This window comes from Lutzomyia longipalpis, chromosome 2 (genome assembly GCF_024334085.1).
Source record: "Lutzomyia longipalpis isolate SR_M1_2022 chromosome 2, ASM2433408v1".
NCBI classification, from domain to species: Eukaryota; Metazoa; Arthropoda; class Insecta; order Diptera; family Psychodidae; genus Lutzomyia; species Lutzomyia longipalpis.
This window is the reverse complement of record NC_074708.1, coordinates 18,787,439-18,813,462: the sequence shown is the minus strand read 5'-3', so window position 1 is coordinate 18,813,462 and position 26,024 is coordinate 18,787,439. Positions and strand designations below refer to the sequence as shown.

The 26,024-nt window shown below is 36.1% G+C and overlaps 2 protein-coding genes across 2 annotated transcripts in view; both read right to left on the bottom strand.

Moving 5' to 3' along the window:
- The window catches only part of LOC129789442 (uncharacterized), an 885,568-nt gene that overhangs the window by 829,943 nt on the left and 29,601 nt on the right, over positions 1–26,024 (bottom strand). The window lies entirely within an intron of this gene.
- Positions 106–21,770, bottom strand: LOC129789306 (mucin-2). Its single transcript, XM_055826028.1, has 7 exons — positions 21,354–21,770; positions 19,686–20,432; positions 5,739–6,051; positions 4,269–4,509; positions 3,487–3,652; positions 2,978–3,349; positions 106–2,805 (listed from the first exon to the last, which is right to left on the bottom strand). Exons 2-7 carry the CDS (start codon positions 19,773–19,775, stop codon positions 973–975), a joined length of 3,015 nt encoding a protein of 1,004 aa, XP_055682003.1. The 5' UTR covers positions 19,776–20,432; positions 21,354–21,770; the 3' UTR covers positions 106–972.

Below are 26,024 nucleotides of genomic sequence, written 5' to 3'. Positions count from 1 at the left end.
CCATGTTTTCCTACCTACCTGTTTTTTTCTGTAGTTGCTTCAAAACACAATGGCGGAAAAAAGTGTATTGAAATATTTATTGCAAAGTAAGTAAAAGTTGAGGCAAAAGTTATTAACATGCATTTATTGCAATTGTTTATTAAATTTCTTCCATCATATTTTTTTATATTTCAAACTATTCTTCTACATAGTTACTAAAAAAAAGTCTCCTTGTAGATGAAGTGCTGTACTTAGCCCGCATCTTTCAGTTCAGAGTACTTATTCAGAATAACATTGAAGCTACTTTAAGGTAAGTATTTTTCATGAAAAACTCTACGCCACATGAACCTTATATTGAGAACGCAAAGAATTAACCTTATATCTTATCAGTAGCCTTTACTTAAAATTTTAAATCTATTGCAATATCAAATACTATCCTATACACTTTTGTTAAAAATATTATTAAAAAAAATTGATAAATGCACAGTAAATTGTGGAAAGGTATAGAGAGTCTCACTAATAATGTTAAAACAAACATTTTTATACAGTTAGGTACCTTAAAACGAACCTAGTGTTCAAGATTTATTTTGGCATCGGAAAATTTTAGTTCAGGAAAATGCCTAGTTTAGCTTAAATCCACACAGACAAGACACATTTGAAATTCACTCAATAAATATAAAAGTATTATTTATTTTTGAAAATTTAATAAGGTAATGCAATTTCTCTTAAAAAAAAACTAACTTTAAAAGACCGATATAAAATCTTATTTTTTTTTTAGAAATTCCTGTTTCAACAGATAAAGATAATAAAAACACTGATAGAAGTTTTAAATTTCACTTTGAACTAATTCTCCAAAAAAAACCAAGAAATATAATAAATCTTAAACACTGCGATAAACATGTTAAGGTTTATAAGAATTCTCTTCTGACCTCAAGAATTACTTAATACGTAATTGATCATCACTTGAACCATCATGACAATGTAAAATTTCGTTTAGTTGCCTACACTCATGCTAGCTGTAACAATCCTCGCCAGGGGTGTCTTGAAGTTGCGACTATCGACGTGTTTAATGGGTGGTCTGAAGGTCCTAACAGCCAAATTGGATCGTGCTGGCAAGAGGGTAACAAGTGGTGGGAGTTTTGTCGTTGATGATCTTCTCATGATCTCCTCGAAAATAGCCGGATCGACTTCCTCAACCTCAGCCATACCAGAAATGGTCTCGGCTGATAGATTTGGAGTTGTCTCCGAAGACGATCGTACGAGGATTAATGGGATCTCCGAAGTTGCATCAGTTGCATCAGTTGACGATGTTGTTTCTGTTGTAGTTGTCGTTGATTTTGTTGCTGGAGATGTCGATCGTGGTGTAGTTAGGCTCACTGTTGTTGTTTCTTTGGTGAGACTCTCAGTTGTTGACGATGGACCGCGTGTTCTGTTCTTCTTGGACGTGTGGAATGGTGGAATTTTACTCGCAATATTGGGTGTAATGCCCAACTTTGAGGCTAGTGTATCAAATATGGCAGAAATGTTCTGAATGTTGCCTGAATCTTGCTTCTTTGACGTTAACTCTTGCAGCCTTGTTGGTTCCTGCTCCTGCTGTGAATTCTCAACTATCCAAGCTTGAAGTGTGTCGTTGTAGATCCTCTTCATGGGGATATTTTCCGTTACGAGAACTGAAGATCCATTGACGAACTCCCATTTTGATTGTATCGGAAACAATGCTGGTGGATCCCATGATGGTGGCGTATAATCCAAGGTCTCAACTTCAACATACGATGATGTTGTGACTGATTCAGAAGAAATGTCGCCTAGTGTAATGACGTCACTTGTTACGTTTCCCCGTGCAGACTCGGAGGCAGTGAATGAATTTTCAGTTGTGGTGCTATTGTGAGGATTGCTGGTGGTATTGCGTGCCATATTGAGGATATGTTGGCGAATGTTGTTGAAGTTAATTTTCTCAGTGGTGCTCACCCCATCGGTTGTAGCGTACTTTTCATCGCTCGTATTGAGCAAATCATAGAGTATTTCTCCCAATTGGTCAGCTTCCTCAACGCCATCCATTGGCGGTGTTGTACCTTCGATATTTTCAACAGTGGACACCTCAACTTCAGCACTAGAATTATTTTCTTGGGATGCAGTTTCGGGTTTCTTTACAATCACCCCACCGCCAAGATGCTCAAATCGATCGCCGTGTATATAGTCATCGTAGGTGACTTTGAGACCTGAAGTGGGGTTGCGAATTACCTCACCCTGATTGAGGGAAGTTGGATTGACATCGTCGTCGTATAACTTATTCACGGGCAGTGGGTACGGTTTAACATCAGCCGCACCGAGACGCTCAATGCCCATCGTGGTGGCGGAGAATGAGGGATTCGTGTAGCTCTGGTAGTAGATGGGAAGGGGTGGACTCTTCTCGGTCGCCAGGATATCTCCGCGATTTCTATACAGCACCACCTCCTCCCTCTTTGGTTGAGTGACGTCAATCTTGGGCGCAATTGGTGCCTCTTCGACAGGTTTTACTCGTGGCGGGGTGGATGGATTAATGGGTCGCCATGGTTCATGATCCAACACAGGGGAGCTCGTGAAGAGATTCACATCGAGTTTTGGTGGATTCTTGTTATTCGCAACAGATGGACTGACGTTCTCATTCGCTTCCTCTGTGCTTGATTGACTCACACTCTCGGTGGTTGAGGAGGAGGTTGAAGATTGCGCCTCACTGATGATTTCCTCCTTTGTGGACGTGCTCATCAGACTCTCCGTACTCGTGACGGGTGTCACTGTCACCGGTAAGAATGTTGTAGTTCTTACAGGATTCTCAACTTTATCCACCTAATGGGAGAGATATGACGTTGAAAAAAATTTAAATAGCCACTAAATTTAATTAATAAATTGCTCGTTTTTTATGCAAAGAAAGCTCAAAGAGCTTTTTGTATGAATGATTTTCGTTCATCATCTAAAACAATGAAGTAAAAGATAAATTTATTGCAAGTCAATAACTTACCTTGCCCACGTTATGAATTCTTGTAGCGTTGATTTTTTCAACAGTTGATATCGCACCACCCTTCTTGGAGGGACTCTTCACCTTAATCGTGGCATGATTGACAAATGGCTTTAGCGTAACTGTTGTCACAGAATCCGTGGTAGCCACAGTCGGTGTTGAGTAATCCTTCCTGTATGTCAGGTCAGCCTCGGTCTTGGTAATCTCATACGAGCCCTGAATAACGGATGGGGTGCTATTTGTTGGCTTCGGAGACTGAGTTTGGCGTGTTGTTGAAGATGAAAACTTGTGGATTGTCTTCTCAATGACACCCGATTTCTTCGTGATGCGCTCATCGAATGACGGCGTAACTCTTGTGGTAGTTTCCGTTGCCATCTATATACATAAAAAAATGCGAAAATAAAAAGATGGAAATACAATACATCAAGCTTTCATTCAATTGTACTTCAAGACTTCAATAAACTTTGTATTGAGGAGGGTGCAATTGCACAAAGATGCAAAATAACACTCACATCGATTTCCTTGACAAATGATGAAGTCTTGAGTGCCTCAACATCGAGTGATCTTTTCACCTCAATCGACTCCGGGTCAATTTTTATATTCTTGAAGGAGGAGTTTGAAGACGTGACCTCATTCAGCAGCGAATTCCTTATGTGCTCTTCTACATTTATCATTGTCCTGCAAGTTTAATGTAAAATAAATTGAAAAGAATTCAACATGAAACATTGCACTGTGAATTGCAAAATTCAACAAATTCTGCATATTGTCGCACAATTGCAATTTCTTTTATATTTCTCTTATATCTTCACGAAGTGAATGACATGAGAGCCGCAGCGGCAGCGCGGTTGCTATAAGTTACAAGCTTTATTTGAATTTAACGCAAATTTTCTTTTGAATTGATATAACATTCAAATTTGATCGTTTTTTTTTTATTAATTCTCAATTCATTCGAAATATCTATAAATAATATATATAATAATTTATTCATCAATTAAACTATATCCCGAAAATACCTTCTTTTAGACTCTTATCTCCCCATAAAGCACCCTTTATTTTCTTTATGAATAAAAATTGAGAAACATTTGAAATATCATATACGTATACAATTTCCATGGAAAACGCTGGTAAAGGGAGAAAAATCACGAATTTGCTTGATGTTGGATTTGTGACTGTTTACAAATCGTGGCAACTTTTCGCACGTCTCGAAAGCTTCTCCGAAGACGTGGCGCAATAATTTCTCTGGGAAAGTCAACAACCCTTTCATCGCATTTAACAGCCATTTGAATATACTTACATTGGTGGTGTGCTTTTGATGTCGACAAACACGCGAAAGTTCACATTCACAAGTGGCCCACTCCCAAAGCTCATTACGTCGCAACGCGTTGTTCTGAGACCGCCACTGGCTAGGGCGCTGTCTATCAATCTCTCGTAGAATTGCTGCTTTTGCCGAAATGCCGCCGTGTGATTGTATTTTAGGCCCGTGGTGTACAAATCGCCTCGCATTACTTGGAATGAGCCATCAAATACGAGGAGTGCTGCAAAAATTCACGACAATTCAGCTATTTTGCATACAACATGAAAAGCATTTGGGTTTTGCACTTTACAACCAACACAGCATGGTTGCTTGATATGTTGCATATCTCACGAGGCTCTGTACCCATGGGGTTGGGTGTCAATATTTCTCGGATTATGTCGCACATGCAAACAACATATGAACAGGAGCAGCAAGTAGTGGTAAGTGCTCACGATTTTAGGTGGGTATATACAAAAATAGAACCACAAAATTTCGCTTTATTTGAAATTTTTCCAAACACTTCAAAACTCAAGCTTTAACAATAGTTTTTTCTGTAACTCAAAAGCTCAAAAGATTAAAAATAGTCTTCGAATTTATTTGTCTTATGTTGTAACAAAAATAAGATAGCATTGAATGGAACTTTCAGTGTCAGCCATAAAGCAAAATCTCAATTAAATTTTTAATATCCACTCCGGAGCTTAAAAACTGTGATGGGCCTTCATTAGTAATATAGCTGTAGGTTGTGAGCTTTCTTTCAATTTTAATGCTAGTAAAGCTCTTTATGTAAAAAATTTTCTCTAAAGAATATTTTTACTCTGAGTACCGGAAAGCACAATGAATATTTTATTGCTTCTTCGAAAAGACGATTTAAAATAAGAAGAAACATAACATTATTGTCAAAAGACTCTTGTCTTGTATTGATAAATTCAGCTTATACCAATTAATTTAAATTGATCGAAAACCTCCTTCTTTCTATATAATAATGCATACCTAACATACACTTACAAATGAATACAGCATTAATTTCATTCCAATAATGACACATTTAATTTATATAGGTAACGTTCCAAATGTAATTTAGAAAATGAAGGATTCATCCCCAGCAAATGCTTACCCAAGAGAAGCCGCCTGGGGTAGTATTCTTGGGAAAGAGGTCACATCTGGGAAACATTTCTATTGAGCTCATACAAGGAGAATATACCTTTGTTTCATTTTAATGTGTCTCCTTATATTTTGTACTCTGCAAACACTACGCTTTGGGGAAATGTAATTGAGCTTTTTGCAAGAATTTAGGCATCCTCCTTGAATTGATTGATGGAGAAATGACGTGCGTTATATTTGCCTTTGTGGGAATTTCGGCATAAAATTTCGTCATACATGAAAAATTCTTGCACACCAGTAAGTGGTGCTGTTCGGTTGGGCTTTCAGCGACACGCGCGGGGGTGCTAGAGAAGATTGAAAAATACTCACAGTCATCCATTTCTGAGCGGAACGTGCTGAAGTAGAACGCCAATCCGGCAACAGAGAGCACCGCAAGGACCACGATAAAAGCTGCAGTCATCAGGATTATTGAAAAGGATCTCACGCCACGCTTTTTCGTCGATGACAGCGCCGATAGTGACAAATTGGCAGAATCCCGCCATAAGCCCCATGAATTGTACCCACCGTAGTGACTGCTAAGGCTGTGGTCGGTTGGGTAGGAGTATTTGTTAGTCATGTGGGTGTAAGGGTTGAGGGTGGACCTCCGACCCATGGTGTTGTGGTACGATGTGTAATCGTGCGACTGCAAAAGAGAAACAAGACATTTTTATTGCCACACTCGCACTCTGCAAACATCATTTGAATTAAGTCTCCCACCCACATTTTATGGGTGATAAGGACTCACAAAATAGTCATTGCTTTCTATACGGGAATTTCGTTGAGAAACAATTTATATACAATGTACAGTACAACTCCCCTTTATCCTTATCTGACCTAAATTGCTAGACTATCGTCTTGTTAACATATCAAACTGCAATGAAGAAAGCCAAAAAAAAAACAGCTTAATAATATAAAAGTATGTCTAATGACTGTAGCTTATCAGCAAGAGGTAAAAACAGAGGTTGAGGTACGTGCAGAATACCTCTAAAATTTTGAGATATTTTTCTATATAAGTATTCTCGAACTTAATCCCACAGTAATGGTTTCTCCCCGTAGCCATGATGTGAAAATTGCAGTCCACTTTAGGAACCACATTCCTTTAAAATTCCATGGCCAGAATTCCAAGTTGCCGTCCCACCAACGCTCGCGCTATGACGACGTGGAATAACATCCCGGCTTCACGGGAGGAGTACCACGGTGTATATAAGACAATCATAAATTTGCCTCTTTAAATATTAACGAAAGGAGAGAAACCAACCGGCAAACATTGTTAATTATTTAAACACACACTCAATCCTACTTTCTCAGCCAGGAGATGGAATGTATAAGATGAGGCCCTATATTTGCTGCTGAGGCCAACACAAAAGTATTACATGTAAAAGCATCGCATACACGCCTTGTATGCAAACAAGGGATGTTTTGTTCCACAGCCCCACTGCACAGGGATGTCGGGACAAAATTGAAGCAATATTATTTTCTAGGAATTACTCCTGCACCACTGAACAACTCGTAATGCATCGTTGACGTTATGATGTAGGTGTATCCAACAAATTCACTACCCTCAGGGAAATCCATGGATTCAGCTTATATCTTTTTGAAAACAAAAACCAAGTGCTTGCTGAAAACTATATTCTACATTTAGAATTTTTTTCTAGCTATTTGAAAATTCAGAATATGATGGTCAACAACAAGGAATTAGATGTTGCTGAGAAACTTTTAACTTTTTAGCAGAATTTTAATTCAAACGAGGTATGCTATAATTAATATAATAGTTTATCACCTTGCCTATTCAATTTTTTTTTCACTTTACGCTACAGAAAAAAATTTTAAATGAAGATTTATTGTAATGAAAACTCTACACTGTGTCATAAATACTAATAATAAGCATTTTATAGCAACCCTTTTAAGAAACTGTGGCTTATTTGCAAAATAACTCACTGCAATGAATGCTAACTTTAAACTCAAGTGGTATTAACTGTCATATAAAATTTGCATGCAATAGTCGTTCATGAGACCAGAACTACCACTCAATTTTGGACAATGAAGACAATGAAATACATTTTTGGGGGGTGTATTCACGAAAATGGCAACATTTTGGGAAGGGAAAGCATTGCAAGATGGAAATCAATGAAGATATTTGTCTGGGGCACTTTTGGGGTGGAAAACGCTTAAATTTTGCATGTTCTTGTTGGCTGGTGAGAAATGGTCGACATAAACGCAAAAGACTCATTTGAACTTTTATGATAACAACACCCCTTCCTTGCGCCTCGAGCTTTTCTTTCACTTCACCTACCACCCTCGAGGGAAAAGACACTACTTTTATGATTTATAAAAAAATATATTACATTTCTTTTTGATTGTTGTGGGATAATTTACGTCGGCAGATTATTTTCTACCATAAATATGCGGCAATAAACGGCAATGCCTTATTTTTTTCCTAGCGTATTTCTTTGTGAATTTATGTGCAAAATAAAAGTTGGGAAAGAAAATTATTCTCATAGATTTTTTTTTGGAAAAAAGAGTCAATTTAATTCCTCGTTAAAAAAAGTGTCCAATAAATAGTCATGAGAATTCTTGGTTGTTAGATTTAAAGAAAAGAAAATTTAAGATTGATGCAAGAAAATAATCTTTTAAAAATAATAGATAAAGCATTTTTTAACGATAAAAAAATGCAAAAACTCAGACTTGTTAGCATGCTAGACCGACGTGACTTTGTTGGTTTGGTAGCATCGTGAAAAGAAAGTTTTTGCTGTAATATTTCGTTATCACTTTTTAAATTTAAACCCCTTCCCTATATACCTGATGGGATGCACGGCACCGCGACGCTCGCAATTTTTTATTCCGCGTCACACAAAATCCATGTCAAAACGACCACAATCCCATTCTCTTCACCGATCAAAATATATTGTTGAAAATTTTCACAATATCACGACTACCAGGCTATATATGTGTACCTATAGAATTTTGCGCTGCAAAATATACGGTCAGTGATGGTGAGACACATAAAAAATTCTCAATAATTGTGAATTGCTCTTTTGGAGTTTAAATGCTAATCCACATTGATTGATAACTTTCTCTGATGTTTTTCTGAATATGTAGATACATTCAAAATTTAATTTAAAAAATTAACGATGTAGGTAACAAATTAATGCTCGTTATCATTCCCTTTATAGTTTTTATATTAAATTATGTAACGTCTACGTTTTTTGAAAAGGTGCTTAAATGTTTATAATGAACAATTTAATTTCTTTTTATATTTATGCTTAAATTCATTGAATATTCTATCCATATCTGACGCCATTCCAATGCTCTTAAACACAAAATTATATTCTCGTATTCTGTTCTCCATTTGAATAAATTTTCAATATCACAAGAAACCGAAGAATATCACGTATCTCAGATATGTATCAATACTTGCTCAATATTAAATGATATTTAAAAAAAAAAAGAAACCAATACAATTTCTATTATACATTGTGTCGTGATTGGAATAAATGTGAGACACGAGGGGTCCATTAAAGCGATTAAATCACCAGGGTATAAGGCAATTTTTATATATAAGAATTGCACTTTCATTGGCGCCAGTATTATACAAGCATAAGGAAGAAAATTGTGATGTTGATAGTAAAGTAATAATATGCGAGAGTTCAGTATGACAATATTCTAAAGACAAGTAAACTGTTGAGCCATTCTCCACTTTGCCGCAGCAAAAATGATGCAAGTTAAATTGCGACTCCCGCTTTTCCGTGGCTCTTTTTACTGTCATACTAAATATTATATGGAAAGAGGATTACACATCTTATTTTATGGTGTTATATTCAGGAAGCTTGCGCCGGCATGGGAGAAAGGAAACCACGAAGAGTACTTGGAATATGCAAGTGGTGGAAAAACATCGGGATCGTGTCTTTTATGTATGATGTACCTACATGAGATTGATATTAATCATACCATACTTCGTCAGGGTGATGGAGAAGAGGTTATAGAATGTGAAAGGAGTTCTATTTTTTGTTGAAAAATAGAATATAATTGATTAATGGAAAAGTAATTATGGAAGATGACATGTCGATGGTTATTGAAAAAAAAAAATAGAGAAAAAGGGACATGCATTCCTCTGAATAAATGTCTCAATGGAATTTTATTGAAAGAGAATAAATTAATGTGTAATCATTTGAGCCGCATAATGTGAATTAATTAGTTGGTATACCACAATCGTGGCATACCAAGTATTGTAATCGTCGGAAAAACCGACCACCTCAGATCGGGCTCAAACTTGGTATGAGCACGTTTTAGACATCCTACATTACGAAAATGGTGGTCAAGGGGTGTTTATCTGGCGAATCTTTGGATATTTTAGGCGAATCTTCGCGAATCTTGACGAATCTTAGCGAATCATCCGAATCATGGCGAATAATCCGAATCTTTACGAATATTGGCGAATATTGGAAAATATTTACAAATATTTGCTAATTTTGATTAACATTCTTCATAATTAGTTAATGTCGGAATAACTGACTACCTCAGACCGCGTTCAAACTTCATATAAGTTATGTTTTAGGTGTTTTATGTGTTTTAGTCACTCCACATTACGAAAAAGTTGGAATGACATTTTTGTTCCACCCGGCGTACCGATGGTGATGGTTTGAACTTTGCTTTATAGCTCGAGAATGGTAAAAGATAGAGACTTCGGGTTTGAACTTTTCTATGGAAATGTGGGTGTAAAATTTCATTTTTTCGCATTTTCAATATCCAAGATGGCCGCCGTTCGCCATTTTGAAATATCGTTAACCACTTCCCTTATTGCTAGAGGTCTGAAATTTTAGTATGTTGTAGGGCTCAGTGAGACGTTTTCATCGATAATTTACACTTGACATTCGGTCAAGCCGTTTAGCAAATATGGCGGCCCAAAGCAAAAAGTGATTTTTCGATATATCTCGAGAACGGCTTGACCGATTTTGACGATCTTGGTATCAAATGAAAGGTTTCAAGAAGCCCTACAACTCTCTAAAACATTTTAAGTTCCAAAAATGGCCGCAAGAGGCGCTAAAATTAAAAACAAAAATTGCCTAATATTAAGGGGCAATATCCCCGAATCCCCATTAGGCAAATCTTTTAAATTTTGATATGTTGTAGCCTGACTCAATATCTTTTACCATGCAAAAAAATGATAAAAATCTATGTCACCGCTTAGAAGATTTCGCCATTTAAAAAATTCTTGTAAGTATTCTAAAAGTTCTGAATGAAGGCTATATCTCGAGTGCTTTTAAGTACAGTTTGGCCCCAAAGTTAGAAAATCGAATTTTCCGACGATTTGAGAATCTTTTACTAAAAAAAAAAGTTGTTCTAAACTTTAAATCAAGTTCAACAAATTCAAACAAACATGTTTAGATACTTTAGGTACGTCTATAAAACGCGAAATACTTAAAAGCTATAGTTTTTTGCTTAAAAAGTGTTATTTGTGCACCAAAAATATAGGCGAATCTACCGAATCTTAGCGAATCAACCGAATATTGGCGAATCAAGCGAATCTTGGCGAATAATCCGAATCTTTCGCGAATCATCCGAATCTTTGGCGAATAATCCGAAGATCCGAAGATTTTCATTCAGATAAACACCCCTTGATGGTGGTGGAAAAAAAAATGTTCCGGCCGGCCTCTGGCCCACACTTTACCTTATAACTCGAGAATGGTAACAGTTAGAGATTTCCGGTTTGAAGTTTTCTATAGAAATGTGGGTGTAAAATTTCATTTTTTCGCATTTTCAAAATCCAAGATGGCCGCCGTCCGCCATTTTGAAATACCGTCAACCAGTTCCCTTATAGCTAGAGGTCTGAAATTTTAGTATGTTGTAGGGCTCAGTGAGACATTTTCATCAACAATTCATACTTGACAATCGGTCAAGCCGTTTAGCAAATATGGCGACCTAAAGTAAAAAGTGTTTTTTCGATATAACTCGAGAACGGCTTGGCCGATTTTGATTATCTTGGTATCAAATGAAAGGTATTGAGAAGCCCTACAACTGTCCAGAACATTTCAAGTTTCAAAAACATCCGCAAGAGGCGCTAAAAACAAAAATAAAAATTGCCTAACTTTAAGGGGCAATATCTCCGAATCCCGATCATAGATTTTCTTGAATTTTTGATATGTTGTAGCCTGACTCAATATCTATCACCAGTCCGAAAATGAAGAAATTCTATGTCGCCGTTTTGAAGATATGGCCATTTGAAAAATTCTTGAATTTGAAAAGTTTTAAGAGCCATATCTCTTGAACGGATTGTCCGATTTTGCTCAATTTGGTATCAAATTAAAGGGTTTGCAATTCTCTACAACTTTCTAGAACATCAGAAACTTTTAGAACCATTCTTTTAGGACAAAAAGTGCAAAAAACTGTTTTGGTAGAACAAACATCCGCCATTTTGTGTTCTGGAGGTGACCTTGAAATGTATCGAAATAAATGTCAGATTATAGCTTATTTCAATACCTTTCCAGAACTAGTCAAGAAATTTCTATATGTGCAATAAAACTTAAGATATAAGCATTTTTATCTTTCATATTGATGAATTTCATAAAAAAATCAACTTTGCCTACTAATTCTGCTCACGAATTAAATTACAACGCATAGACTGACCCATCCGCGTTGTGGTATACCAACTCTAATAACTGGACGCGTTATGATTGACTTTACAATTATTACACTGATATGTTAGTATAAAATCACTAGTTTATTCATTTATGTTTAATTTATGAAACAATGTGCAACAAACTTTTTTTTACTGGTTGCAATATCGAGTCACAACTTTAGTAATAAAGTGATTAAATTCCTTCCTATATTTAGCTGAAGATGGTTCAAATTGAACATTTTGCTACATTAAAGGAAAGAAAATTCCTTAAGAAATAAAGAATTGAAAGAAGTCATAATTTGTCAAGACTTGCATTTCATTGCTCATTTGATCGTAAAGGATGCGGCTTAATGCAATTCTACGCTTCTACACCCAACTATTTTGAATAGTTCTTTTAAAATTATGTTTCTGCTACATATTAAATCATTTCAAGTGCCTAATACTTCCTGGAAAACTTTACGATTGCGTGTTTTTTTTTATTATATCAACTCTGAAGGATGTGGTACAAAAACTTACTCAATAAATCCCCCCTTTTAGTTAGTAGCGAGGTATGTAAGCTGTGGAAGCAAACAATTATTTATTCCCATCAATACAATTATTGTCGCTCACAGTGGCTGCAACGAAGAAGTAGCTATTGGGAGTTTTATGTAAATCCCAAATGCAAATAGATGACGGCACACGGAGTATATAAAACATATAATATTTCTGCAGTATCACCATCAAAGTCAATTGGTGAGGAAACTCAAAGAGGATGTAGTGCGGGGTGGTAAAATGACACCAAATAAGGGTTTATGCCATTGCGCTCCGTGTATAATAAAACACGAGAGCTATGGCATAATATATAGTGTTTGATGAACGTCCAAGAATAACTATAAAAGCGATAATTAAAATTTCATTAGTGGAGCTTTTAATGCTGTGCAGAATACATTCACCAGTGTAATGGTTCTTTGCTCTTTGGCTCTTAATACACACATTATTACATATGGATTATGTGATTTAGCCGCTGCTTTATACTGTTAGCGGTCTCCCAGTAGATTAAGCATTAATTACGTTCAGAGCTAAAATTAATAGGGAATCCCATAGTGGGTGGTTGAGGCAAATACACATTAAAAGAATCGCCCGAGAATGCACATTTCAATTTAAAATACAAAATAACCACACTGTTGCACTTGGCATACAAATTAGTCACGTTTTCTGTATATACCTTTTGTCAAATAAATGATTTTTGCCATGGAAGAAAAGTGAGGTGTTTGGTGTTCTTCCGCAATTTGAGGAGTCATTTGTCTTCTCGTTCTCATTACCTATTAAATCGTAGCTGAGCAGTAATTTTTGGCACTCAGGGGAACAATAAAGTTTACACTGTGTGCACGGATGGCTTCTTTCATCGTGAAGATGGTAAATTCTAACGGGACACACATAAAGAAGATGATGAACTCTGAAAGTGATTTGAAGAATTTTCAGACAACATCGAAAACCACATTCCACTTCCAGAATCTTCTTCGTGCTTCCGCGCTCTTTTTATGGGACCCCCGTGTGTATTCAGGAAAATAAAATATATGTGTGTATGAGCTGAAATTTTACTATGCTCACTATTAAAAATCATGTTGAACTATTACATTTGACTTTAGCTTATGTTATTCCTTTTTCCCAAGAAATTGTCACGAATTCTTGTCTTGAAAAGCATAAAAGAAATAATGAGTTTGTAGGGGAAGATCGTCTAATATGGGATGTCTTCATAATAATGGATTTTTTTTATAAAAAGATCATTTTATTTTTATTTCAGTTATATTTCCGACAAACCTAAATAGTAAAAACGAACATTTCAAAAACATTCCTGAACATATTTGGGTTAAAAGATCTCCTAATGAAAAAAATCTCCCATATTAGAAAATTTACCCCTATAACTGTGAAGTAAGCGCTTTAACATTCTGACTAAAAACATTTTCTCATATCGTAATCTTAGCTCTACAAAAATGGTATTAGCAACAACGTAGTCTAATAACTTGCACTACAGAGTTCTATTATCTGTTCACTCTGTGTGCTTGTTTCTAATCATTTAGCAGAGAAGTAGTGGGCGGATACTACAGCCAGATAGAGATCGTCAATTTAGTCCATTTTCTGGTAAAGAATGCATTAATTTCCTGACACAATCTCTGCAGTAATTGGAGGAACATTTCTTTTCACAATCTTTCTTTAACTGCATAAATTGTACCTACTTTCAACTTTTAAGATTAGTAATTCCAGTTATATGTTTTTGATCAATTACTAAATATAAGTAAACTATTATAGAATGACTTTTAATGTCTTTTTTTTACTACCTATTAAATAATATTTGAGTAAGATTTACACGGAAAATTATGCAAAATTATTTTAAAAGAAAAACTATCTCACAAAAATTACAACAATGCCTTAAACAAAAAGACCATAAATTTCTTTAATTCCTTTAAAATTTAAAACTCAAGTAAAGGTGAATTTAAAAAAAGCTAAATTTTATACTCATTTCCATTATATCCTTCTAAATATGTGTGAGAGAAGCGACAATTTGTGCTGATTGATTGAGTAAGAGTGTAAAATGGAGCGTACCATAATGAAGTTCTCAGGTATATTATGCATCTCATTTGTGTTTCCAGATCACACAACAGTTTATTTTTTCTCAGGTGAGAAGAAAAAGTCTAAATAGCCCCTGGGGAATTGCAATGAAATTCTACTCAGAGAGGTGTGATGCTAATGGAGCTCATACATTCTGGGATTCCACAGGATGGAGTATTGAAGGGAAGAAATTGCAGGAGAAAAATAGATGAAATGTAATTATATCGTATGGGGTGATAGTATTGATTAAATTATTAACGATTATTTGCTCGTGAATGTGAGGTGAATGGAATGACGTTGAAAAAAAAAGAAGAGAATAGAGATGAGCGGGTACACAATGAATGTGTCTCCCTCTGTGCAGAATGCTGTATACTCCAGGTTCGCGGAGTGCTCTCGAAATGAACTCAAGCAGCAAAAACTCACACTGTTCATTGAACTTGAACACACCATTGAGAGTCAAGAGTACAAGTTATGTAATTTATAAATCTCCGAGTGTTTGAATAAAGTTTGTACCCCAAGAACTGCCGATGGATGAAGGAGTGGGTGAGTGCAATCGAGTTGAACACGTTCACTTCCACGGTCGCTCGATACATTTACCGACTGTTCCAAATTGCTCCCACAAAATTATATGAACGGAGAGCAAAAATAATTTATTGAAGTATCCCGAAGGGAGAATTCACGTACGAGAAATAATTCAAATTGCAAAAATAATCACACAATGGCTTTTTTACTACAATTCTGTTGCTCTTTTTGGGATTCCACTGTGTGTATGTTCCTCAGATCAAAAAAATTTGCTTCATTAAAAAGTTCTTGGCCTAAAGACTTCTTTTGAAGAGTTCAGATGAAAAGAAGAAGAAAATAGCAGTGGTAGTAAAGAAAAGGCAACAAATGGATATGTTGCTTTTGATTCTCGAACACATTCAGCGTATTCAGTTTTCTTTCGGCTTCTTTTCACAACTTTTCTTTAAAAATCCATTTCCTAAAGAAATCTCTATATAGAACGGAGAAAAAAATCATAGAATATGGAAATTTATAAATTGATGAACATCTATCTCCAGCACTTTTTTACGCAAATAATAAGAAAGCTGTTTTTTTTATTCTTTTATTTACACTTTGTTGTGGACAAAATGAAAATTCTAAAAAAAGATTTTTTTTGCATTACGATTTTTAATTTTTCTTGAAAAAAATATCTTACAGAATGTCGATTTTCTTAACATAATTTTTAAGTCCTCCACCATTCATTTGCCTTTCACTTTGCTTCCTCTTTTTCACTTTTGAGCTTCCTTATGCGGCTTCCTCATTTCCGCCCATTTGAAGACAACTTCCTCGGGAAATTTATTTCACAAATCCGAAAATAGAATTTCCACCGCATTTTTTTCTGTTGCAGGAACAACAAAAAAAAAACTTATTCACTCAAATATTTTATGCATCGTGTTATTTTTTACGTGGAAATTTTTACCAGTAATTTTCCTCGACAGGGGGTTAATTCAATAATAAAAGTTTGTGTGGTGGAAAAAACACAAGAGGTAGTGCAAACAGGATGTCATTTATACATAATCCATTCTCCAATGTGCGGCTGTTAGAGGTACACAGGAAAGGAGAGAATTATCATTTTTATTTCTCAAACTTTACTCCACATGAGAGTTGAATAACTCTTGAGAGCTGAATTAATTAACAAATAAAAAAGCATACAATCATAAGCCGTTATGGAAGTGTATCTCTTGGAGATGTATACTACATACATATGTATTATATTTCTGGGTGTTTCGTGATGCCTTTCGTGCTACTCAGCCATGCCTTCTTCTCACTGATGATCATGATTCTGTTTGGCCATTCATACTTGCTTTTCTCATATTTTGGAGAATATTCTCTTTTATACCAAAAGCCTCATGTGTTTGGTTACTTGGGACGCGACGGAAATGTAGGTCAGTGTGGCCAGTTTCTGAGCGCAACAGCAACATTCAACACAAAACTTTTGCCCCCACATTGCATTCTTTTATGGTTTGGCACTCGAAGTGCATTGCAATTTGCAAGGAGAGGCTAGAAAACTGAGGTCAGGGCTCATTTGCAATGTGTTCCAATTTGCTGTGGGATTCTACACTCCAGCAGACGCTCTAGAATGCTCAACATCATGTTACAATATCTTTTGCAATTTTTCAGCTGTATGATATAGTTAGAGTTTTCCCATGGTGCTATCGAAAGGAGTCACGAAGGGTTATATTCCGAAGTGTCGGATATCTTAGAAATTTTCTTGAACTCTAGGGAGAATGGGTTTAATATGTATTTAGTTGTAAAACACACGAGCAAGGCGTTGAAGAAATAAATGCGCGCTAGTGTGCAGTAATTGATAAAAGTTTAATTTCCTGGGTTGAGGGATGTATTATACATTACCTCACTTTTGGACTTGCACCCACTCACAACACGTTAGGGGTTGATTTTGTGGAAGTGGCAGCTAAACAAGAAAATTATAGTGTATTTTCGGTATATGAGCCGAGGTATATTAAGAAGTCAAGTGGGATTAGTTGTGGCTCCGTATAGCCGCCAAAAGTTGAGTTTCTTCCCTTAATCAAAGTTTGTGGCATGGATATTTGTGGTTGGCGTTCGTATAGAAGTTGGTTATTATACAGAACATACACACTTGTATCATGTTATTTCAATTAGGCGATAGAGGAGATTATAAGCTACTAATCCTTCAACAACTTTGTACTCTGATGCAACACAGACTGTATGCCAGAAAATTTCCAAAGTTCTGAATATGTCTTGAAAAATTATATAAGTTTAATCGAAAAGTTTTTGCTTAATCATTTTGGAGGGATATGTTATATTATTTTCAAGTATAATTTATGCTAATAAGTACCTTTTGTATTAATTTTCTATCATTCAAAAAACCGTTTAATTTAAAACAAATTAAAGCTCATCCTGTCTTTGAATAAATTATGCGAAATTTCCTTAAGATAATTCTTAAGATAAAATGCTTTAAAGTTTTTTTTCATCACTAAATGTTCTTCGCTGACAAATTAAAGAAATAAAAAATTTAGTTTTCCAAATTTATTTCCACTTTGAAGAAGGAATGACTATTATCGTACTAAATGACATAATTTATGATACGGAAGAGTGGCGAAGCATTTGAGACACAGCTTGTTCGACAATGCGATAATGGATTTTCAGTTGAAATGTCTTGTAAAATGTTGGACAAACAGTGTGTTCGATGCCCCAATCACCTGCTAATTGATATTAAATGTATTCGTAAATTTGCGACAAATAGTGCCAAAGACTTTAATCTTAAAAGAGGAATTTATTGACCGTTCTGTTGTGGAAGTTGAAACGAAAATCGAGCAAGTTTTTGTACACACTTGGACAATCCAATATTTAATTTGCATATTAATCTTCACCTCGGGGCCATATGTTTGTTCCACCATTTCACCCAAGTGGGTCAATAGCCTTTGATCAAATAGAGCAACGGACCACGCTTTTATTGTAAATAAGATTCTTCTTTTCCTCTCTAGGTGACATAGAGACATATTTCGCAATTTTCATTTTCCCCCAAAAAACCCTCCTCCGTAGAAGATAGGAATCTTAATTCACAAATTCTTCTCATTTTTCTTTTATTTCTTTTTCACAAATCTTTTAATTAAAAAAAAAAGATCAATTCACGTGGATTCAATTGGATGATTGTCTGAGCGTGCTGTAAAGGAGATAATCTCAGGCGAAAAACACCTACATTATTAATTCCCAATGTAATTGAAACAATTTAGAAGTTACGCATTTATGAGTGGCATCATAGAATTAACGCAGGTTGCTATACATAAATTTTGAGCAACTGTATAAGTTAAGAGATGCTAAAGCCTTATCGGCTCTTCGTGTGGTTCCTGGAGGAGGAAATTATTCAAAAACGGTATTGCAGTGTTAGTTGGATAGAATGATCATTAGTGTTCTCTCGAGTGTTATTAAGTGGAATTGCTGCAGAATATACTCTGGCCAATTGTTACGCAATGGAGATGACCGAGAGTAGCCACGAGGGAGTTGCGAGCCGTGTGAGTTCTTGTGTGTGCTCCCAGAATCACACGGCTACGGTGTTATTGTGTAGCCCGTGTAGCCAGTGGCACCACGATGGCCTTATTGCTAATGGCACAGCTTGATATTTGATGTGGACAGTCACTGAGTGCGCCAGCATTGCAGCCAAGAATATTGTCACTTGAATAGGGAATAATTTTGTGGTATGAGTCTGAAAAACATTTCAGAGCGCGCAAAAAAGAAACCAAACAAAATACATGGAGTAGGTAATAAAATTCTTTAGTAGGTACAAAATTAATGATCTTGATCCTGCTTTTAAAAATTAGAAAAAAAAGAATATAAAATGCCCATTACTCTGATACGAGTTTATTAAAGGTAATTTCGAAAACAGGTGTTGATTTGCAAAATAAATGTAATTACCCTAAAAAGAAACAAATACATGTCAAGATTGATTAGTGAATATTATTCTCTTATTGTTGCTCTCTAATTGCTTTTTGATTTATTAAAGTGATATAAGTTCTTGATTTTCTATAATTATTTTTTAAATTCATTCATACAATTGACCATTAGATCGTATGCTGACCTAAACGTGATTCATTATATTTTATCGATTTTAAATAACTTTAATGTTTTTTTTTAATTAAAAATACGTTAAAGGATTTGACCCGCTTCCCCCCGTTTTTTGCCGCCACTTCAGCTGACACCTCAAAGAATGAATAGTGGTGAAGTGGAATATATTGTCGCTTCAGCATTGCTGGGTTGCTATTTATCTCTGAATTGAACCCATGATATGCGTTTTCCCACAATTATTTCAAATTCCTCCAGCTGTTGTGTGATTGTTATGAGAACAAGGAGGTTGGGGGAAATAGAACAATTTGTTTCTGTGAGACACTGAATAATTTTTTTCTCTTTAACATTTTCCGCGCGCTAAAATAGTGCGCGAAGGTGCGATTGCCCCATCTCTCGCAGTGACTGCACACCACCGGATATTAATTGGACAAATTAATAATGCAGAATAATTGCGATTATTTTCATTGCATAATTGTGCTTCCACCTACCATTTGTCTAACTGTACTGGGACTCCTGTAGTAGTCGCTTCCTGCCGTGAGCGTCTGCAGGTATTTCTTGGTGCTGTAAACCGTGTCCATGGTTCGTGTTGAGTGAGGCACGTTTTGGCACAGAAAATCTTTCCACTTGAGCGATAAAGTCTGCCCAAAAGCTACCCACCCTCTTTCCTAAAAAGGAAGTCTATATATGTATATTGTAGCACTGACCAAAGTGTTTCGAATGAATTTTTCACACTCGTCAACCCCTGTGAATGCCGGATGTTGGAAACCCAGCTTATGAATCACCTTGCACCTGAGAACAATTCACTATCACTCTTGTCTCTGCACCACGATACTTCACCGTCTTGTCAGCTATTTCATCTTGCACTTGCACCTCCACGACGAATTGTCCAATTGGATGCTTCAGATGGGATTGAGCGTTTCCACGCGCGAGGCAATTTTTCTCCTTTTGAGTCCCTTCTCAACTGTGATGCTCCTCGTCTTCACTACTATCTCAAACACTGGTTCTCTCTGTACAAAGATATGAAATGCTTCACATCCACTGTGCTTGGCCTTCTGCTGCGGTCTTTTTAAAATTCATAACACCAGACACGAGTAATTTTGGGATTTTCTTTTTACCACCATTCACTCATTATCTTTTTTGTTCTTCTCTGTGTCTCTAAGCGTCTTCGTCTCTTTCAAGACAATCCACCGTCAGAGGTATTGTTTGTCACACTGGGTGGCTCAGGCGGGGCTCCCCTGAAAAGGTGTGAGAGAAGAAGGTATGAAACATCTAAAAATCTAGGAGAACCGGATAGTCCTGTTTAATTAAAAGGTACACACAGAGCAACATATTCGAAGAGGTTTCTCAATTCATAGCATAGAGCTTGGCATTTTTTGTAAGGTACTTACATATTTAAAAATCTAAGTACATACTTCTACTAGTAATGAAAACAAAAATGCTAAAAATATATAATTCAACCTAGGTACGTTTTAGAAAAAAAGAACAAACTAAATAATAAAGCAATGAAAGTCGTTAAGAAAATTAAGAAAATTAAAACTCCATAGAAGTTATTATAAGTAGAAAAAAATCTTTAAAAAATTGTTTAGGAATAGATTCATAATTTTTTTTTAACACTTTTACTTTTTTTTATTTTAATATTTTACGGCCGCGAACTTCATGTCCATAGGGCCAGCACTTTTACTTTAAAGAACTAGAATTTGTATTTTTCTTTGCTTTGTAGATTTAATTGTCTGTAAAACAAAGACTTAATTAAATCTAGTTTTATTAGATCATTTAAAGATTAACATTAATTATATAAAACAAAAATTAATTAAGATTTAAATTAATTAAATAAAAGATTACAAGAAATTTTAGATTTTTTCTTAGAAAATAACAATCAATATTATACATCCTCGACATCCTCGATGAGAAACCCCTGGTAAGCACAGAGAGTTCAAAGCCAAAGAATGAATACCACATCGTGGAGCGAGGGAAAGGGGTGTTTGAAAAAAAAAACGAATAGAGGTGGATTAAAGTAAATATAGAACTAGTGAGATAGGCAAGTATGGTATGTATGTTTAAAAAAAAAAGAAGGTTTATTGCCAGTGGTAGTTGTCGCTTTTGGTGGCAGAGAGAAAATGCCCCAAAGAGACCAATTTTGTACTATGTATATTTACTTTAGTGGAATGTTTCCTCTTTTTGGAGCTCTTTTCACTCGTTTTCCGTATATACCAGTACCACAAGTTCACTGTGTCCCAGTTCAATTGTCCACTTTAGTGCCCATGCAAAGTACTTCCCTTCCCGTGTCACCTGAAGCACTGCACTGAGGGAATTAACATAATTTAACACACAAGATTTGCAATTGAGGCAAAAGAATGCCACACGGAACGTTTTAGCGGCTTAACACTTTGCGATCGCGTCCAAGAGTGTCTTCCCGATCGATCCTCACTCATCAATCCGCACCATTTCAGTGGCTTCGGCGAAAGAACAGTTCTTCATGCCACGGTCAGAGAGCCGCGTGTGCATGGCAAACACCAAGAAAAGAGCTCTTCTTCTCTCTTGTATGTGAATGGAACGACAACGAAGCGAAGAATGAATCAAAGTTCTTTGCAAAGAGAGAGAACTGTTTGGGCCGACTCATCGAGATCATACGCGAAAGAACAATTGCCGTAATCAAGATCCACTCTTTCGCCAAGCATGTATTCTTGGTTCGTTGCCTCCTCGCGAGCATATTCATGTGTATTTTCGCCTTTGATTAATCTCCAACACAGAGGTGCAATTTCTTCGTCGTGTCTCCTCTCACAATTGCTACTCTCTCTGTCGAAGCTAGAAGAATGTCCATTATTCTATTTTCTATCCACTTCTCTCACACAACGTGAATTTAGTTCAAAAGTTCTTACCTCGCCATAGATCGAGATCTACTTATACAGTGGAAACGTGAGCCGATTATTTTCTTAAGGCTAAGAAAGTGAAATATTTTTTATCTAATATATATTTTTTTAATCATTAGCAAAATCATTATATATTTTTTTTTAAATATATTATTGAATTAAAAGAAAAGTGCCTGTAATTGACCACCACAAGTATAACCTCGTCAGTTGATCTGAATGGTGATCAAAAGGGCAATGAAGGAAAGAAGAAAAAATGTCATCAACTCCTGTTTCAGTGATGAAGAACCTTACTTCTGAACTGACCCTTCAGCAGAGAGTTCGCGCTTCTGCCTCACCTCCGCATGACTCAATGGTAAGAGTAGAAGAAAAAGAAGGCCACAGGGAATTAGCATCTGCGTGATTTTTTTTCTTGCAAAAATTCTTCAGCATCTTCGCGATTATAATCACAACAAAAGACCATCATTATTAACTTGCGTTCAAGAAGTTGTTCAGCAAATTACTCCAGGCTGACTCTCCTTTTGCGTATAGAAACGAAAGAAGATGTATTGGTCTATTAAAAGATTTCACGCAAAGCATTCCGATGCGATGAAATGAAGAAGAATTGTTATGAGAAGTAGCTGGGTAATTGAGTTAACCATCAATCACAGTTTGATAGGTTTCGAGGAAGTCCTTGAATTGGTGCGCACAATGCGCATCAGAAAACCATAAAGATGTGAATTATTTGAAATTGAAAAATTGCGAAAAAAAATTTCAAAGCATTTTCGCATTAACACGCTTCGGTATGGCAAATTCTAAATAAGAAAAATTGTCGAAATTCGCGTTGATGAACTGTCAGAGGATATTTTAGTTATTAATTTGATATTTCAATCACCTCGTACACCGCGAAACATTAGAGTTTATAGTAGTTTCAGAACAATGTAAAAAAAACAATGAAAATTTCAACAAATTTAAATTATTATTTCTAAAAAATACTGATGAAGAGCCGAAGCGCATCGAAAGCTTTGGCATAAAATTGAGTTCGCCCACCAAAAAATTCAAAAACTTTTGGGGCACACTTCGGAACAGAGCATCATCCTAATTTTGTTCACCAGGGAAAGGACTTCTCTGCTTTTGCATTGTAAATAAGAAAATTTATAAACAATCGATACAGTATTTTACAGATAGGTAAGGTACGTAAGGTACATAATAAGACATGCATTTTAACTTGCAACTTGCATCTTCTGGAAATGAAGAAGCATAAAGTTATCTGGAGAATCAATATCGTCCAACTTGGTTCTAGCTATTTAGCCTCAAGGGAGACTTTATTGGCTTTAGGATCAAATACAGGAGTGAGTTGTGGTTTGGTGGAGATGGGAAAAAAACTCTATTCAAAATTATGCAACAACTTTTTTTTTTCCTGGAAGAAAAGCTCTTGGGGGGTTGTTGAGAGAACTTTTTTTTGCAAAATACACCAGGACACGGTGGAATTTCCATGGGAGAGAGTTGATGTAAATTATGCAATCTGGGACAATTATTTTTGCACAGTTGCCCCTCAAGTTCCCAGTCGGTGGTGGGATGGGGTGTTTGTTTTCCATTGAAGGCAGTGATAGTGACGTCACTGTGGCCCAACTGTGGCAATGTGTGTATTTGAAATGGTTGGGTGTATATTGAAAAGTTCTCTGCTGGGTAGTCAACACTGCAAGAAAGGCATTAAAGGGTGGGTGGGTGTGGGATGGTGAAAGTTTATTAATTATGAATGGATTCTGGGAGAAATTAGCCCAAAGCACATTGTATAGTAGAGAATATCTAAATAGAAGAGGGGGCCTGTGAAATGTTCACGGGTAGTTGTCTGTGTTGATCTTCTGCATGCTATACTGCAAATTGCCCTAGCCACCCAGAATATCCTGACGGATGTTTTTCATTAATTCCAAAACTCTCTACACTCTCCTGCATCCCCGTAGAGACGCCACATACAATTTGCTACAATGGCAAATATCCAGAGTGGCACAGTGTCGTCAAATATTAAAGGTGCTCCTGTCACAGACAATTTCTGCATCTTCCTTCCTCCACCTCATACATATCCTTCGCTACCTACATATAGAGAGAAAATTTCTCAGAAGTCTCCCAGTGGATCCATGTCTAATTTATGTGAATTTCCCTCACCCAAAACTTTCAGCACCTTCATCTTCAATATACTGTCGCATTCAGAGTCTCTCTAACGTGACAAACTTTGCAAAGGTAAAAATTATTTGTACCGTTCATTGCTCAATTCCAACCGCGAAGAACCGGGAGAGTCGCAAGAACAACAACCTCTGTGGCTCTGTAAATTGCCTCAGCAAGAGTCTTCTCTTCCTAAGATTGATGTCACGAGTGGTGGGGCGATGGGAATAGTGAACCCAAATCCGCATCATCATTCACTATTTAAATGCGTGTGTAGAACCTGTGTGTATATTCTATGGCTTTGCAAACAGCAAACCAATGTCCATTGGGACTTGTTTTCTATTCCCCATCTTCGGTGTGGAAAATCTGCTGCTGAAGAGCTGTTTTCTGAGCTATTTTATAAAATAAGCGGTATACATTCATGTTTACCATAATCACAGGAAAATCTGTGATTATGCCTCTGCATCGTAACTTTAACACATAATAGCTAGATTATTGTCTTATTGATTAAAAATTTTACAAGGTGTAGCAAAAGTTTATGTGATTACTTTTATAATTTATTTACACCTGCTCCTAATTTTGTTTTCTGAACACTCGATGTCTTTATGTATGAAAAAAAAACTATTTTTATTTGTAAAATGTGATAAAAAGAATTCTCATATTAGTTGATATACCACAATCGTGGCATACCAAGTATTGTAATCGTCGGAAAAACCGACCACCTTAGATCGGGCTCAAACTTTGTATGAGCACGTTTTAGACATCCCACGTTACGAAAATGGTGGTGGAAAATTTTTGATCCGGCCGGCCTGCCGTCCGGGACTCTAAACTTTGCCTTATAGCTTGAGAACGGTAACAGATAGAGACTTCCGGTTTGAAGTTTTCTATAGAAATGTGGGTGTAAAATTTCATTTTTTCGCATTTTTGAAATCCAAGATGGCCGCCGTCCGCCATTTTGAAATAGCGTCAACCACTTCCTTTATAGCTAGAGGTCTGAAATTTTAGTATGTTGTAGAGCTCAGTGAGACGTTTTCATCAACAATTCATACTTCAAAATCGGTCAAGCGGTTTAGCAAATATGGCGGCCTAAAGCAAAAAGTGTTTTTTCGATATATCTCGAGAACGGCTTGACCGATTTTAACCATCTTGGTATCAAATGAAAGGTATTGAGAAGCCCTACAACTGTTTAGAACATTTCAAGTTTCAAAAACATCCGCAAGAGGCACTAAAATCAAAAACAAAAATTGCCTAACTTTAAGGGGCAATATCTCCGAATCTCCATTAGGCAAATCTTTTAAATTTTGATATGTTGTAGCCTGACTTAATATCTTTCATCAGTCCAAAAATGAAGAAAATCTATGTCGCCGTTTAGAAGATATAGCCATTTGAAAAATTCTTAAATTTGAAAAGTTCTAAGAGCCATATCTCTTGAACGGATTGTCCGATTTTGCTCAATTTGGTATCAAATTAAAGGTTTTGCAAAACTCTACAACTTTCTAGAACATCAGAAACCTCTAGGACCATTCCTTCAGGACGAAAAGTGCAAAAAACTGTTTTTGTTCAACAAAAATCCGCCATTTTGTGTTCTGGAGGTGACCTTGAAATGTTTCGAAATATATGTCAGATTATAGCTTATTTCAATACCTTTCCAGAACTAGTTAAGAAATTTCTGTAGGTCTAATGGAACTTAAGATATAAGCATTTTAATGTGTCAAATTGCTAAATTTTACAAAAAATTGACTTTGCCTACTCTAATACTACTCACAAATTAAATTACAACGCATAGACTGACCCATCCGCGTTGTGGTATACCAACTC

Excerpts from the sequence above, each read along its gene's own strand:
- LOC129789306 (XM_055826028.1), bottom strand. The coding sequence starts at position 19,775 with ATGGACACGGTTTACAGCACCAAGAAATACCTGCAGACGCTCACGGCA. Across the intron at positions 6,052-19,685 it reads CCAGTACAGTTAGACAAATG|TCGCACGATTACACATCGTA; the intron begins GTAGGTGGAAGC and ends TCTCTTTTGCAG. Across the intron at positions 3,350-3,486 it reads CATTTGTCAAGGAAATCGAT|ATGGCAACGGAAACTACCAC; the intron begins GTGAGTGTTATT and ends TTATGTATATAG.